This window comes from Gymnoscopelus microlampas (genome assembly GCF_963454915.1).
Source record: "Gymnoscopelus microlampas genome assembly, chromosome: 8".
NCBI classification, from domain to species: domain Eukaryota; kingdom Metazoa; phylum Chordata; class Actinopteri; order Myctophiformes; family Myctophidae; genus Gymnoscopelus; species Gymnoscopelus microlampas.
The window spans coordinates 28,911,208-28,928,464 of NC_139945.1; the positions used below are offsets into that span (position 1 = coordinate 28,911,208).

The following is a 17,257-nucleotide window of genomic DNA, read 5'->3' on the forward strand; positions in this document are numbered from 1 at the left end:
TTGAAGGTCAAATGTTATGAAAGGATCGACTGTACATTCATATAGCAATACTATTGACAGGACAGGAGAAATACTTTGAAACACCGTTATTAGTTTCATACGCCTTTCACTGGCTTTGTAGGGCAGAGCAAGTGCCTCGCCTTTGAACTCCAAAAAGGTTAACATATCATTCAACTGTATTTCTCAAAGAGCCTCTGTCAACCCACTGAGAGAAAAACTATGGCAGCCTGTGCGCTGCTTTTTCCCTTTCTTCTGTAAATGTGACTATATGCTTTGTCAAATGTAAATCCCAGCCTGTGGACACTTTGAAGGCAATTTCTATAAGTGACTTGAGTTAACAATTACATGAATCTGACAACTAAATGTACTTAAGCCAGTGCTTGTGCATTGGCTCGAGGCATAATGCCAGTCTCTAAAGCTGCTGCACTGGAGATATGGAGGTAAGTTATTCCTTGAAGACGAGCTAAGCTATTCATTTGAACGAGCCACAATGGCTTTTATCTGGAGAATAAGTGCCAGCCTGCCCTTAGACTTTAATTGTGAGCTTAATTTGTGTGTGTGTGTGTGTGTGTGTGTGTGTGTGTGCGTGTGCGTGTGCGTGTGCGTGTGTGCGTGTGCGTGTGCATGCGATGCGCGCAGTAAAATGCCTACTTCTGAGCACATCTTCGCATGTATTGTGTACATGGCCATTCGATATCAAAAGCATTGCCAGGTCATGGCTTTAACAAGTTTAAATGACCAAACATCAGGAAAGTGACCTCATAATTGCCCTATTAAGCTCTCATAAGCACTAAATCAATCACAGCTAATCATACTTATTGGTTGACTGATGTGGTGACCCACAAATTCCTCATATCAAGTCATTAGAGTCATATTCTGAATAATTTAAACTGTAATGAGCGGTTGAGCCAAGCATGACCTTCAATATATTATGACTGATAATCAGTTGACTCGTTGCCTGCCAAGTACTAGTTGCTCTTGGAGGCTTATTGCCACGTTATATTCAACAAATGTTTAAGGTGCATTTAAAAAATAATTAAAATAAACCCATTCGATAGGCTACCTCTGTTACAAAATGTTGTCAGATGGGGGTCCGTGGCCATAGACATAGACATGACCCGTCAACCTACAACCTGACATTCAGATTGAAATATGCATTGCAACTTTGTTTTAAAAAGCGCTTTATGAGTAAAGTTATTATCGTTATGATAATGTGAAAAGCAACACAAGGCCATGTTTTTGAAATGTCAAACTTGGTTTTGTTTGTTTTTCAGAGCGCATGCAGCAACGTTCTGTGCGAGTGCTGAAAGGGAAATTCTTTCATTTGGAAAATGACAGACTGACTTTAATTTGCATTCCTTTCTGCCCTTGAAAGCTAATAAACAACCCACAGCAACTATATTCTAACACATAGCCTACATCCACAATGACTTTCTCTCATATGCTTCTCCATCTTAATAACTGTTATGTTTATTGCATTGAGATGAACTGGTTGTCCGCAAAGCGATAACTGCTATTTCATCTTTGTGATTTGTTACTCGGCACCATATATGCCGTGTGGTGACTTCTGAGATGTTAAGCCACATTTACATACATAATAAGCATTACTTCTTATTCCCATCAGTTCTTTGTACTGGCTGACTTAAGATAATTAGTGAGCCAGGCTGATGCTGTGCTTAGATAAGCTCAGAGGAAGAGCTGAAGATAAATCGTTACTGTAGGGTGGAAACCTTGTATATCCAAAACTGTTAGTTTTCAGGAGATGGACGGATGGGGGGGGGGGACCTGTGCATCCCAATGTAGTTATTATTTAGTCACAAACTCTTGTTGGTACTTTTCATTGGTTAAATACTTAAATAATACAACCCACAGACATACGTAACCACTTTCACTTTCAAAATATTTCTACGATAGCAAAAGTAGCAGATGTACAAGCTCTCAACGCTCCGCATCGTGACACGTCGTAGATCGTACCTTGTAGACCGGCTATTTTCACTGCTTTTGCATGACAGTGTCATATGATGAAGTAGGGCATTCGTTCATGGAAGAAAAACTTTAAAATGGTGATGCAAGGTTTCTGCTGAACAGCAGCGACGTGGAAGCATGGAGGCAGAGAGAGATGTGGGATCAGGTGAGGCCCAGTATATGCAGGATTCAATTAGGAGAAAGAGATGGGCTTAGATAGAGTAATCCATATTTCTGGGGATTTGTGTTTGCTTTGGACCTCGGGTCTGGATTAGCAAAACGGCTTGAGTCCTTTAGCCATTATTATGTTATCAAATAATTCTCAGCAGTTTCCTCACCACAGGTAACTTTTTTAAATGCCTGTCGCTGCACTTGCCATGTTTTGTGAGTTTCTGTCGGGGTGTGTTTCATCTTCATAATCATATCCATAAGAAAATTAAACACAGAGGACTCGTTCTATCATTACAGAGGGCTGCCATTAGTTTAGTGATTTTGCACTGGTGAGTCACCAGTATGTAAAAATAAAAATCCTGCTAAATGTAAAAATCTTTTATGTACGACAAAATATTCCAACATTTTATTTGTCACAGTCCACAACACGTCACATTGCAACGCATTGTGAGCTTGTAGATCGGCTATGTTCAATTAACCAATGTATATTGAAAGCGGTTAAACTGATTTTGATGCTATATTAACACATTTTGCTGGGGACCCTCTGGAACCCCCTCAAGGACCCCTGGCGTGCCCGGGCCCCAACTTTGTGGCCTGTCTAGCATGGCAGCTCAAAGAGGAATTTGCACATGATTAAAATGGCGTTGGTGGTTCAGTGGGCTACCATGCGTTGTCATTGCCATGTCTCAAATTCAGCTCACCTTCGTTGCATGTCTACCTTCATGCACAGCAGAAATGTCACAAAAGCAATTTGAACAAAATATCTAAAACCACGGTGTCTGCCCACTGTTTCAGGGGGTCCCCAGCTAAATGATGGAGTTAGGAACCAAATAGACCCTTTACGGGTCACTCTCTGACAGTGTACAAATGGAACCAAATGGACATACACTCCACCAAATACACTCTCAGAGTTAAATTAACATTGATTTTACAATATAAATTGGGGTCCCAGAGACAGAAATGCCATTAAATGGGTGTCCTTAGCCTAGTGCATGTCAAACTGGGGGTCCTTGAAATTAAAATGGTTGAAAATCACTGCTAGAGCCGTACAAATCTTCTCTTATGGGGGGTTTGGCAAATCTTTTCAAATGGTGGTCCGCAGGCTAATAAGTGTCAATTTGGGGGTCCGCAGGCTAATAAGTGTCAATTTAAGACTCCTTGGCATGAAACAAATGTACAAATGGTACACTCTCTGAGTTATGGGGGTCTGTGAGCTAATTATGCATACCGAACTGGGGGTCCTTGAAATTAAAAGCAGTTTGAGAAGCACTTGTACGTAGAAGCGTAGAAGTACGTTTTCGCTCTACTGTAGGAAAACGTTGAGGCCAGAGGTAATGGTAATGGTTTTTGATAACGATCCCGGGATCAGCTCTTTGCCGCTGCCGGGGCCGCTGAACAGACGTTGTGCTGATGAGTTCTTTGAAGTAGGCTGGACGTGTGTCAGCCTTAACTGCAATTTTCCAGGCCTTGATTGGCGAAGCGTGGGTGAGATGGAGCTGGAGTATATACGTGGGAACACTGTGGTCGTCGTTCGGCTGTAAACAGATTAGCTATCTAAAGTGCAGCGACAACATTACAATGCCTCCTATAGGAAAAGGCCAAAGTGTTTGCTTCCATATTTTGAAGGAGGCCCTCAGCAACAAACAAAAGAAACTTGATTACATTCCTAATCAACGATCTCTCCTTTTCGCCTCACAGCGTTCAGTCAAAGCTGCCAAGAATCGTATTTTATGATTTGTACTGTGTCTGAGTAGATTTGTCCACCAAAAGAGGTCAATATAATTATCTAACAATAATAGTGTAGCTTTTTTTGTTGAAATTCATATTGGTTACAGGATGTTCCATGCTGAGAACTTAATTAATTTCTGTCCCATTAGGCTTTTTGTTTGATCCACTCCAAAAAAGCGTTTTGAACCACTATTTTGTTGTCGATAATTGTCATGTTCTGTAACCACTGGGATCTGTCTGTGCCTCCATTGCAAGACTTTGAACACAGCCAGATGCTCGATGCTTTCACTCCAGCTACTTCTCTACTACATGTAGAGGAGTGGTGGTTAAGATCTGATGCCGAGAACGTTTAATCCTCAAAGATTCCATCTATTTAAATGTCCTTTTATAATGTGTTTCTTTTGTGTCTTAATGCTCTGTGTCTAAATTAATATCTTAATGCTTTGTGTAAAGCACTTTGAATTGACTTGTTGTTGAATTGTGCTATACAAATTAACTTGCCTTGCCTAGTATTAGAATGCTGCAGTGTTGTCCCAATATCACCATTGTTTAGCGATTTATTAGACAAATAGACTGAGCCATTAATCTTCATAGACAGCCCATGAAGACAGACCGAATACTGACAAATCATCCTGTGAAATTGTATTAATCGCCCGTTAACCTACTTGCTATCCTGTTTCTCCACCACGTTGATGAGCTGCTTCGAGGCGAGAAAGCCACCCTTCAGAACAGTCTGTTGTCTGTAGCTCTGGCGTTTGTAAATGCCAACACATTTAAACAGGCTGACCCCTTCAGATCAGGGCCCATTTATCTCTCAGCACATTGGCAGGTTTAGACTTTTTCTCTTCTTCCCCAGGCTCCTTTCTCACCCACTCCATTAACATGCTTAATAAAACGTTATTAACGGGGATCTCCCACTCTGCACGCACGTGCATGCGCACACGCACACACACAAACAAACAAACAATCAGTCCATTGTCTATGGCTGTCGGCACCGAAAGCTCCCCTTGACGGACTGAAATCTTAATTCATCCTTTAACTTATGAAAACCTGTTTTGTAAGGGAAAGAGAGAGACAGAGAGGTGGTGGTGGCGGGGGGGATGTTGTCTTCACTCTGCTGAATGCCACGCTTGGGTGCCCCTGCACTGTATAGCTTTGCTCCTCGAGAGAATAAGGCAGCAGTACGTTGGACAGGGGGAGGTGAACGCGCCACCTGTGCTGGTGCCAGCCAGCCCCCCCCCCCCATGTACACTGAAGCATGAATGGCAGATATGTGACAGACAGCCTTGTTCAACACAAACGGGCGAACAGATGAATTTGATCCCGAGTCAGATCAGGGGTGTACACACAGTAAAGTCCTCAGTGTTCATTTAACTCAGATAGAGTTCAAAATGGAACCAAATGGACCCTGTAAGGGCACATTCTCAGAGTTAAATCTACAGTGTATCGTTCTGACTGTGTTCACTCTGTAAACCACTCTAGTCCAGAGAGCAAGTGCTGATATCTGGACTAGACTAGACGCTTGGTAACATGCCAATGAAGTTCGTTTCCAGGTCATTACATTTGGGAAATTACCTGTTGTCCATCTTTCGGTATCCCTAATGTAACTAGACGATCCAATCAGCGTGGCGTTATCACTACCAAGCACCGATAACACCATAACGCAACATAACTTCAATAATCCCGAGGGGAAATTGGCTATCTTGCATCATCCCTCCTTATTCACATCTGACTACCAATCATTTTGGGGGAGGTGAGCTCCATTCAGACGCTTAGTGTCATTTTGAAATGAGGTTTCATACATGGCCTGACTACTCAGGGCCAGGCTTTTACATGAATGAGGCCACTCTGGGCTTTTTTCCGGTGCCAGATGGTGCTTGTTTATTTTCAAACCACTTACTTTTGTTCCCCTGCTCTCTGGGTCGCTGACTTGGGAGAAACGTTTTGGCGCACTTCACCAAGACGGTCCACTCTGGCTCTGATCATAATATTCAAATGGCTGGACGAGCCAGTTGATTATGTAGCTGATGCACACAAAGGTTGAAAGATGTGTGTGCGTGCGCGCGTTTGTCTGTCTTGCAAGCACCCACGTACATGTCTCTTGCCATTACATGTCACAATGTTCTCCACAATATACTCATTGCCATTTCCTCATGCGTACAGTGGCCCCTGTCACCTCCTGGGGAGGGTGTAGACCAGTGCTTCTCCAAAATGTTCATGTCAAGGACTCCCAAATTGATATGTACTGTATGTGGCTGCAGGTCCCCATTTTAAAAGATTTGTCAAAATTCATAGAAAATACCAAAACAACAAGCTCACAACACATCTCGAGCAATAAGGACGTGATCCTTTGCCGGCTTCAGAATTGTGCACACACAGACAATTGTGTTAGTTGGAGCACCTAGTAAGACATGAGGGCATTTACTTTATACATACTGTAGGGGCATTGATCAATAACCTTATAACCCTCTATTTTAGCATAAAAAAAGAACCAAGCAGACACTAAAGACATAGTTAATGCATACGTTCATTAGAGACATTATCAGCGATCAAGATGTATTTCCAACGCCTTGAGTAGAAAAGCAGATCGACCACGCATGACAGGTTTCTGGGAAACTCATTCGTGTTCATTTTCTTTAGCGACGGACAGGCTGTAGACATGGCGTGGAGCCAGCCGGGGAGTGGAGAAGGTAGGATATTAAGATACCGTTGACATCTTCAAGGATAAGTCAATTACAGCACAGGCTGAGCTGTTTGATGTGTTTCAAGAGCAGAGTAGTAGAAGGAATTATGTGGCAATTCTTGTTTTGTTTGTTTGATTCTTTCTCCCCCGCTGAAATATGCCAAGAAAATACATCCAAGAGCGCCTACATGCTGGTGTGCTTCGTCTGCATGCCGACTGCTTTGATGTGTACATTCGCAGATAAATCCCCTTGTGTGGGAACATAGTGCTGAACAAGGATGTCCAGGTAATAGTGTCTGGAACATATGGTGAGACACGGCTGACATCTTGGCTATAGCTATTTTCTCCTACGGTCCACCTTTGCACACACAGATGCATAAATCCACCCGCACAAACATGCACAGACCAACAGTAATTTATTAAGGGCTGACAATAGGGAAATGTTACTCAGGGAAAGTCAACCAGCCAGCTGTCAAGTCTGCTAGAAGATGAATAGCTCAATATAGCTCAATATATGCTTTGAGATACACTGCACAGTATTTTTTCTTTTCCCCTATAGCTTTGGTTTACTAAGTGAGGTATGTTCAAATGAGGCAGAGTGTATTATGTTTGTGTGAGCATAGTGCACCTGTGTGTGTGTGTGTGTGTGTGTGTGTGTGTGTGTGTGTGTGTGTGTGTGTGTGTGTGTGTGTGTGTGTGTGTGTGCGTGTGCATGTGTGTGCGTGTGTGTGCGTACGCACCTGTGCATGCGCATTAATCAATATTTAAAAAAAACCTTTTGCTTACCTCCTTAACTACTGTTGCCATCCATCACACAGCCCAGTCCTGAGCTGAAAGAAATTGCTTTTATGCGGGCGCTAATGGTATATATCAACCATATTACATTGGTTGTTATTCCCTTGGTTTTCATTTGCACAACAAAGACAATACATTTCTCTGTATGTACCGTAATTGAATGAGTAATTTCTCTTGTATAGGAAACAAATCACAAGAGGAATGACACAGTAGATGACTGGTATGATCGAGCTCATTTTCCCGCGAGAGATATGCAGTGTCAAAAGCATAATTTACCATGTGTACTGTCACCATGGTCTATACAGTAACTGTTACTATAATCCAGTGTTTCCCAAACATAGCTTTTATCGGGTCAATTGGCAGAGTGAAATGCATAGCAAGTATTCAAATAAAAGAAGAGCGTTGTTATTTTTTTGGTATGGTTGTTTGTGCCGCTCACATTGTAGAAGAATCATTTTCCACGCTCTTCCACCTTTTGTTTTTGGTTTCCTACGGGTTTATCTACTAATGCGTGTCTATGTGTGTGTCTGTGCATGCATGTTTATGCATTGCATACACAATCACAGAGCCTGTCAATGTGAATATATGTTTGCGCGTATAAAGTATACATGTCCCTGTGCGTCTGTGAGTCTGTGGAGGTGTACTGTATGTCTGACCATGACCATGACTGTGCGTGTGTGTGTGGGTGTATTGTTGAACAATATTGAGTTTTACAACAACAAGATAGTCTACATTTTCCAAGTAGTTCAACTTGAAAGCTGGAAACTGACATGAAGAAAACAAGACAGAAGGGAGGAGGAGCAGAACAGAACAGAACAGAGTGTGCGTTTGTGTGTGTGTGTGTGTGTGTGTGTGTGTGTGTGTGTGTGTGTGTGTGTGTGTGTGTGTGTGTGTGTGTGTGTGTGTGTGTGTGTGTGTGTGTGTGTGTGTGTGTGTGCGTCTGTGCGTGCGCGCGTTCGCACGTTTTAGCGCGTGCGATCATGCGTGTAATGTGCGCACGTCTGTGAATACGTGATGAAGGTTTCAGTATGGCTCCAGAGCCTGATGTACTACATATGCCGCTGTTTCTCATCGCACGTCACTATCACTTTATTTTCTCCACTCACACCTACACAGTAATGCCCCCCCCCCCCCACACCACCTTCCCCTTAAGGCAATTCGTCACACGTCACCTTTTTCTCCGTCTCAGCCCTGCGTGGCGGGCGGAGAGGCAGGCAAATAACAGCAACCATCTGAGTACATGGGTGTGACACCCAGTCAGATGTGTGCAAGGAGCACAGCGTTGGCAGACATGAAAGTGTTAGCTGCTAAATGGCGTGTATATGGGAGGGAGGAGGAGTCTATCTTGTATGGTGAAGTCATCAATGAACTAAGATGTCCTTTGTGTCTGCATCTCAGCCGTGGTGTTTCAGTCCAGTGCCTCTCTTAGGTCGACTGTGACGTTTGTTTGACAGGACCACTCGTTTGACTGAATTTGGCAGAAACGGTGTAAAGGTCATTACACACCGGCCAATATGCGAATATACGCAAAATTCGGACTCGTTCCGAATAATTAAAATACGCTTTTTCGCTTCGCTTTTTCGCTCCATGTAAGCTTGCATTGACTTTATAAGGTTTTTTTTTAAAAACGTATTATTCGCATGAAAAAATGGCCCCCGGTGTGTAAGGGGCTTTATGGATGGATGATGTTGCTTCTCCTTCAAGTTTGAGCACTTCTACTCCTCAATCAGTGGTGTAAAGTAATAAAGTACATTTACTCAAGTATTGTACTTTTGTGCAATGTTGAGGTATTTTTTACTTTACTTGAGTATTTCCAATTTTCAGTACTTTTACTCCTACTCCACTACATCTCAGAGACAAATATTGTGCTTTTACTCCACTACATTTATTTGAAAACTTTAGTTACTAGTGTACTTTGTAGATTTTGATTATTATTACAAAACATACAGTACATTAACCACTTCAGCCCTATTTAAACTTTGGTATATTGAGAATAGCGGATCTACAAGCTCACAACGTGTCGCATCGCGACGCGTTGTGAGCTTGTAGATCTGCTATTTTCAAAAGATGTTTTATACATTTTAGACATGATAACTTCTGAAACTTCTAACGCTTTTACTCAAGTAAATTTTGATTACCAGACCTTTCCTTGTAACAGAGTATTTCTACATTGCAGTATTGACACTTTTACTTACTACTAAGTAAAACTTGTGAGTACTTTTTCCACCACTGTCCTCAATCGAACTGTATCTTTCTCTTCCGCTCTTTGAATTTTTGCAATCAATGTTATCTGTAGTCACATGACCTGTAGTCACATGATCCCGACGTTCGCGCGTGACTTATACACCCTTCTTTTTTCCATCCTCCAGGGGCAGTGGCCGTGTTCTCCCAGCAGCCCCAGGACCTGGTGGTGGTGGCGGGCCAGCCGGTGACGTTGCCCTGCTCCATCCCCGACTACCACGGCGTTGTGCTGTGGATCAAGGACGGTCTGGCGCTGGGGGTCGGCAGGGATCTGTCAGGTAAAGAAGAAGTGATGCGCATCAAGGCCTGATTCATGCGCGCCCAAGACTGGCCTAGAATAGCCGACCTATAAGCTGCGTGTGATCTTATATATAGACGAATCCACAGAGCGAACGCCTGTAGCTGCGGTGTTAGACTCCTGCTGCGCGGTGTGCATTCTGACACCGCAGTTATGATTGCGCCAGGGGAGCGGGCAGTGGCGTGCACAGACATTTTGAGGGGCAGGTGCTCAAGTAAATTATCCTTTTTTTTGTTTACTTTGTCTGCTCTTTTTTCCCTCTACACCTATACCTCTTTGCCAAAAATAGCCGATCTACAAGCCCACAACGCCTCGCAGCGCGAGGCGTTGTGGGATTGTAGATCTGCTATTTTTGGCTAAAGTTCTCCTCAGAAAAGGGATGCTAGGTTTCGAGTGGTTATGGTGAAAAGAAAAATCATATCACATAAAGATTTGGCGGACCCCCTGTAGTAACTCTGAGGACCCCCTAGGGGTCCCGGACCCCCTGTTGAAGACCCTTGCTGTAAACTGGGAAAAAAATATATTTTTTTTTCCAAAAGGGCACTTCTGGTCAAGAGGGCAAAGGGCAGGTGCTCTAGCTCCACCTAGAGTCTATCTGTGCACGTCCCTGGGAGCGGGATTCGTCTATAGGTCGGCTGTTCGACAAAGTATGAATCAGGCTTTACCCCCATGCCCCCCTCTGCCTGCCACCCGCCCCTCTCTCTCTCTTTCTCCTTCCCCTTTCTATGTCATATTATTTCTTATTGTATGAAGCAGTGGTTCTCAACCTGTGGGTCGGAACCATAGAGTTGAAAATAATAGAAAATGTGATGAGCGTAGCCTATTTGGGGCCACTGTGACACTTTTTGCGGTGCGCAGCCCTGTGCGCACAGGGCTGCGCAAGCTTGTGCGCAAGCTCATGAGCCGGGCCCATTGGTCGAAACTGTTTTCGCTCGTTCATGTACAGTGGCCCCAGCCGTTTTAAGCTGCAGTACCTATGAATGGCCAGCATGTCCAATGCGCTTCAATGCAAACACTGGGTACTCGGGGCTTGGTCGGAACCCGCAGGGGGATCCCCACATGAGGGGGGAGGGGGGGGGGGTAAAGTGACAGTTTAAGGACTCTTAATACCTAAAAATAAATAATACACCATTACTGCACTAAAAGTAGTCAACAATCTATGTACAAATTGTCAAACATTGGCCAAATTGTCAAATAATATAAGAAAGAGGTAAACATTGTGAAACTAGATGATCTACAGGCCCACAAGGCTTGTAGATCGGCTATTTTCACAATATTTATCTGTGGAACCGAGTCAAACTAAATGTAATGCCTCAACTCCTACAATTCCAAGTGCTTCTCAGGTTGGGGGGGGGGGTCCACAGTTCAAATATGATTCATTTGGGGGGTCACAGCCTGCAAAGGTTGGGAGATTAAACAGAAAGAAACGGGGGAATAGGTACAAAATGAAGGATACAATTCAATCAACAATGGTGTGAAGAAGATCTTTAAAATCTTTAAAGTATAAAAAGTGTCCTTGAGATGAGAATTCATTTCATCACATGCAAATGTTAAATTATTGTCGTTCCAGTCAGCTTTGACCTCATTCCATTCATGGTAAATACCCCTGACGTTATACAATAAAACAGATTGTGTGGTGACAAATTGAGGGTAATTGCTTGAGAACAGAGGGTGTCTACCGGCACACCTCCGCCTAATACGGCTAGTCCGGTGCGTCACAGGAGCATGGACAACGGATGCAGAAGCAGTGTTGTAAAGTAACTAAGTACATTTACTCTATTACTGTAATTAAGTACAATTGTGAGGTATTTTAAAATGTCAGTACTTTTACCTCTACTCCACTACATCTCAGAGGTAAATATTGTACTTTTACTCCACTACAATAATTTGAAAACTTTAGTTACTACTTTGCAGATATAAATTATTATAGCCCTATTTTATACATAGGCTATTTGAAAATAGCCGATCTACAACGCATCGCGGCGCGTTGTGAGCTTGTGATATTTACTTTTTAAAAGCATGATAAATCAGTTCTGTAATCTCAATCCAGAAGTGTTTGTAAAATCCTGTTATGAGACCATCTGGCCCTATGACTTTCCATTAGGCGCCTGTGAAAAGGCCAGTGTCCAGCTCTGCTATAGAGTCATTTCAGCTTCAGATAGAGTATTTATCCGGTCCAGACCCAGAGAAAGAAATCTGCCTCTTAATAATAGTACTCAGAATATCGTTGCTGTCGGGTGGAAACCTTGTATGTCCAAAACGTTACTTTTGTATCACTATATTTAGCTCACAATGCCTTGCATTGAGAGGAGATGAGATGAGATATACATATACATATATAAGTCTATGAGGTTGATAGAACTTCATTAAGCGCCCTGGTGGTGTTTTTATGGTGTTTTATGTCTTCTCTGACTATTTTGAGTTTCTACCTGGAGGCTGAAACCTTGAGGGTCAAACGAAGAAAACAGCCCTTTAGTGACATAGTAAAAATATACCCTCCCCCTCATTATCATAACACAACAGGTGTGGGCATGAGGAGGAGGAGGGACAAGGACAGGTGGGTGGTGCTAAGGTGGTGGAGGAGGTGCTAAGGTGAGAACCAGGTATACTTAATGAACTGGAGGCGTGTCCACATAAAATCATAATTTTAACAATTTCTGTATACTTTTTTGAAAGAAATCTTAATCCTAGTATAACCATAATACCTGATGATTATGTTTTAGGGGGGGAAAAAATCACTGAAAATCACGGCACCCCGTTTGTCCCTAATCCTCCTCTCTGCGACTGACTGCAGCCCTTCATTTGGTCATTATGTGTGAATGGTGTCCACAAACAAACAAACAACACAAATGACACGACTAAAACTATACTACTAACACCAAAGCTAAAATTAGACAGTAAACAGTAAACACACGCTAAAAACACTCTAAAAACATGCTAAAAGACGGAGCTGCTGGAACAGGCAGCTACTTCACACAGCGCCAGACGACATTGCGAGGCGTTGTGAGCTTGTAGATCTGCTATTTTCACTACAATTGAGCGACACTCTAGTATGGTGAAGTAGAACTCTACTTTTATGAAAACAGAAAAGTTGAAATATTAGATACGTTTCTGTGCGACAGCAACAATATGTAATTGTCAATTGTAACCTGATCATCACTCAAACAATTATTAACATATAGTTTATTTATTGCCTTTTTGTCATCTTTTTTCTAAATTGGAATATAATGAATTCTCCTAACCATCCTCGATCATGACCTCCATCTTGACCTTGACCTAAAATGAAAGGACCTTTTGTGTGTAAAGGTCGTCCAACTTCGTCTATTAGAGTTCAATATTATTCTCATCATTCATATGAGTTTGACTCTTTTGGATATAATGTCTAGTTGTTGATATCTTTTACAGTTGGACAATCTTTGAGGCAATCATCTTGAATGCAATGTTGCCAAACATTACATTTGAGATACTCCGCAATGCATCCACAGACCAGCCGTGCCAGCAAAGTCATGCTGAGCTGGTATGGTGACCAGCTCAGCATGAATTTGCTGGCACGGCTGGTTATGTCTGTAGGTTATGTCTGTCTTTGAAACTGTCAAAGTTGTTGTATTTGTGTAACCGGGGGTAGAGTGGCTGATACAAGAACTCATAATATAATATATATAATCAGTTTGCCTTGTCAATTCATAATCTATATATAATAATATTAAACCTGGGTTATGGTTAAGGTCGGTTTTATGCAGCCTGCCATGATTTTACCCTGCTGTAGTTTTTAATCCTGAACTGGAAAATAAAATGCAAAATCAACATAAGGTTTCATCCCCCTTTAGGGACCTTTTTGTGCATGAACCTTCACATTGTTTGTACTTTGAAAAGTTTGTCACTTGGCCTTGGATGAGGAAATACACACTGACAAATATTCAATAGTGATCTAAAGCCTTAGGGTTGCAGCGCTTTTAATCAAAGTCAGCTCATCGCCACAAATAAGTGCTGCATTGAGAGAATAACATTAGATCACACAATCTGAAGAGACAAACAAGGCCACATTGCTCTCCCCCCTGGAGTTACAGTACGGCTACAGTAAGCCTAATGTAATAACACTTTGTGTCATAGAAGTGCATAAACCCAAATGAGATGTGAAATCAATAGAGCCACTGGTCACGTTTCAAGTAGCTGGTAAATGGCTTTTTGAAGATTAACTCACCTCCTCTAATTATAGTCAGCCTTTTGTATAATTGCCTAAATACAGCTGTTTAATTTAGAGTAAAACGGACCAGCGCATTGGTATTTATGAGTTCCACCATTAGAGACCACATGAATATTCATGAACTTAATGAACGCCAATGCAATGCAGCACTCCTCCAAATAAATATTTACAACCCTCTTAAGGGCTGCCCTACCTAATAATAGCGATCTAGCGAGTCCCATGATGCCAGCTTGTTGAAATGGTCATTGTTTACCGACCCAAAACTGAAAACCTGTGCGATTTGATATGCGACACCCTGTGTCCCTGGTTTCTATTGCAGCCCCTATCTGATCTTGTGTCCCAGACTCATTGCCATTCAAGGCACACAGCCACGTGGTATCCAACCAGGGTCCCCCCTTTTTTTAAACTAGAAAGCCTCTTATGATCGGCAAACGATTAAATATGTATTGCGCTGGAGATCGAGGTGTCCCCTGCTCTTTGACCTTCAGCGAGCCTGCTGTGTCACTGATAGTCGTCGGTAATTAAACCCCATGCGGCTGACCGTGGCCCCAATAATAAAGTCATTCCATTTCCCCCGTCCAGGTTCTTATCGGACTCTCGGGAGGGTGAGAGCTCGCAGTAAACAATGGCCTGGGGTACTCTTATTTGGAGTCGAAAGAGGGAGAGAGAGAGAGAGATGGGGAGGACTTATGACAATGATATGATATTAGAAAGGGGGGAGGAGAGGTAAATAGAGAAAGAGATGGGACACAGAGAGAAAGAGTGTGAGAACGGCACAATTTTACTCCTGCAGACATGGACAATATGACTTTATACTACATTCTGACCAGATTCCTTCAAGTAAACAAATTAATCAACGACTAAACCTTATTTTAAACAATGCCGAAGACAGGAAAGAAAAGATGGTGTGTGTGTGTGTGTGTGTGTGTGCGTGTGTTTGTGTGGCGGGGGGGGGACTAAGAGAGCCAAGGAGGGCACAGGAGTGTTAAGAGTAAGGAGTGGTAGGGGCTCAACGACCAATACATCAATGAATAGTTTAAGGGTCATGAGCAGAATGCAGTGATCCTGTCCCTCAGCCCGTCTTCACCGCCGTTCTTGGCACTTTATAAGGATCAAAGCACAGCACTGGAATGCAAGAGAGTCGACCTGAATATAAATGTATCTCTTTTTTTTCCTCCGGTCCTGTGAGTAAAAGCAAGGAGAAAAAAAAGACTTTCTTCATGAGTGGAATTTAGTCGCCTGTCCGGAAATAATAGGTCGCTAAAAAGGAGCACTACTGAACGGGAGCAGCAAAGGCAACTTGAGTGCCTTCTATCGAGACAGATGACAGATTTGTTTTTGAAAATAAAATGCTTCACACACACCTGTCCTTTCTGTCACCCGCATGCTTATGTATACAAACAGCGTGGCCAGAAATAAAACGAGGCCGCCGCCACACACATACTTGCCTCAAGTTCAATGAAACGAGGAAAGGCAGCAGCTGTGTAGACATACAAAAAGAAGGGAACCAAATTGTGACGTGCCAATTATTGCGTCGAGTGTTGGGGAGTCTAAGGGCTACTCTGCAATTCACAGAGAGAGGAGCGTGTGTCTGCAATAGCGCCGCCGCCCCGCCCGGGACCCCATGTCTCCCATTCAGCAGCAGCAGTGATTAAACCGAGGGGGCCATTCACTCCGAGGAATCGCAAACACAAAAGCCAATGATTCCTATCTGTCCCTGACTTTCCTGCTCTTTCTCACTTTTCTGTCATGCATTTCTATTCTCATTAATGAACACGGACACACACCCATGAATGGCATGAATATGTATTGGGATAATATCTGCTGTATGCGTGATGATGACGGGGACCGTAAAGATAGAACCCGCTCGCTCGGCAGTTTAGAGAGTGGAGGGGGGCCTTCAAATTCAAAAGTAGCAAAAGTAGCAGATCTACAAGCTCTACTTTTGCCACGTTTATGTAGTGTGATCAAGTAGGGCGTTTAAGGAATAGTTCACCCAAAAAAATACTTTTTGGGGTTGATGACCCAGGGTCTCTCTGGTTTAGAGACTCAAAGAGTCTCATTTGAGTCTCCTACCGGATATATTAGCAACTTTCCGCTGGTAAATCAAATTATTGGCTCAGGAATGCGACAAAAACAAAAAAAATCTCCATGAATTCAAGGCTTCATGGGGTGTGTAATTGATAGAAAATAAGTAATTTTTTGGTGAACTACTCCTTTAAAAACACAAAAGAATATGGAGATAGGAGTTTTCTGCCCGACAGCGACAATATGCACCTTACCTGTCAACTAACGGTGCCTGCATCATGCATGGCAAGCAAGCATGCCCCCCCCCCCACCCCCCAGCCCACCCCAACACCCTCTGCCTTGTCTCCTGACAACAAATTGAACATTGGTCACCCGTTCCCCGGGCAACGGCTATAACCTATTTTCCTCCCCTGGCGGTGACAGTGTGAGACACATGTTGTAGGTGAACGCTATAAATCACAAAGCCCTGCACACCGCCATGCATGCATGCACACACACACACACACACACACAAGCACACGCACACGCACACACACACAGACACACAGACACACACACACACACACACACACACACACACGCACACGCACACGCACACGCACTCGCGGCGTGCCATTGATCCAGCTCAGAGACGAATCCATTCCTGCCTTGATGGATTCATTACTCCTTAATGGGCCTATTTTACATTGTTTGCTTTGGGTAACGCGTTGTATCTTTGAAATACATTGAGATCAATGGGGAGTTATAAGCACACGTCACAGCACAGTGGCAATCACTCTCCCGGTGTGCCGATACACTTTTTCATCAAATTGACGCGGGGCGTGACTGAGGGGTTAATAATGTAAAAAAATGGGATTTTGCAATGTCTTCTTTGCTGTTAATTAACTATTTGACTGCCACGAAATAACACACGTTTGCCTCTCCACTGCCAGTGATTTTCGAGTGTTTTTACTAAACTTTGAAAAATCATGGAATATTTTCCGTGATCGCCGTCCTCGCGGCGTTCGCCTCATTACACGCACAGGAGTCTCGTAGAATCGGGGGGGGGGGGGGGGGGGGGTCATTCATAGGGTACCAAACAGTGCCATCTGGTGGAAAATCACTGAAAAATCGCGTCAAACTTGTCAGGCTCTACCGTAGCAGA

The 17,257-nt window shown here is 43.1% G+C and overlaps 1 protein-coding gene across 1 annotated transcript in view; it reads left to right on the forward strand.

Annotated features, from left to right (window-relative positions):
- The window catches only part of kirrel3b (kirre like nephrin family adhesion molecule 3b), a 270,450-nt gene that overhangs the window by 144,645 nt on the left and 108,548 nt on the right, over positions 1–17,257 (forward strand). The window contains exon 2 of the mRNA XM_084065415.1: positions 9,712–9,861. Coding sequence (XP_083921541.1) covers positions 9,712–9,861 — 150 coding nt within the window. The remainder of the gene's footprint in view (positions 1–9,711; positions 9,862–17,257) is intronic.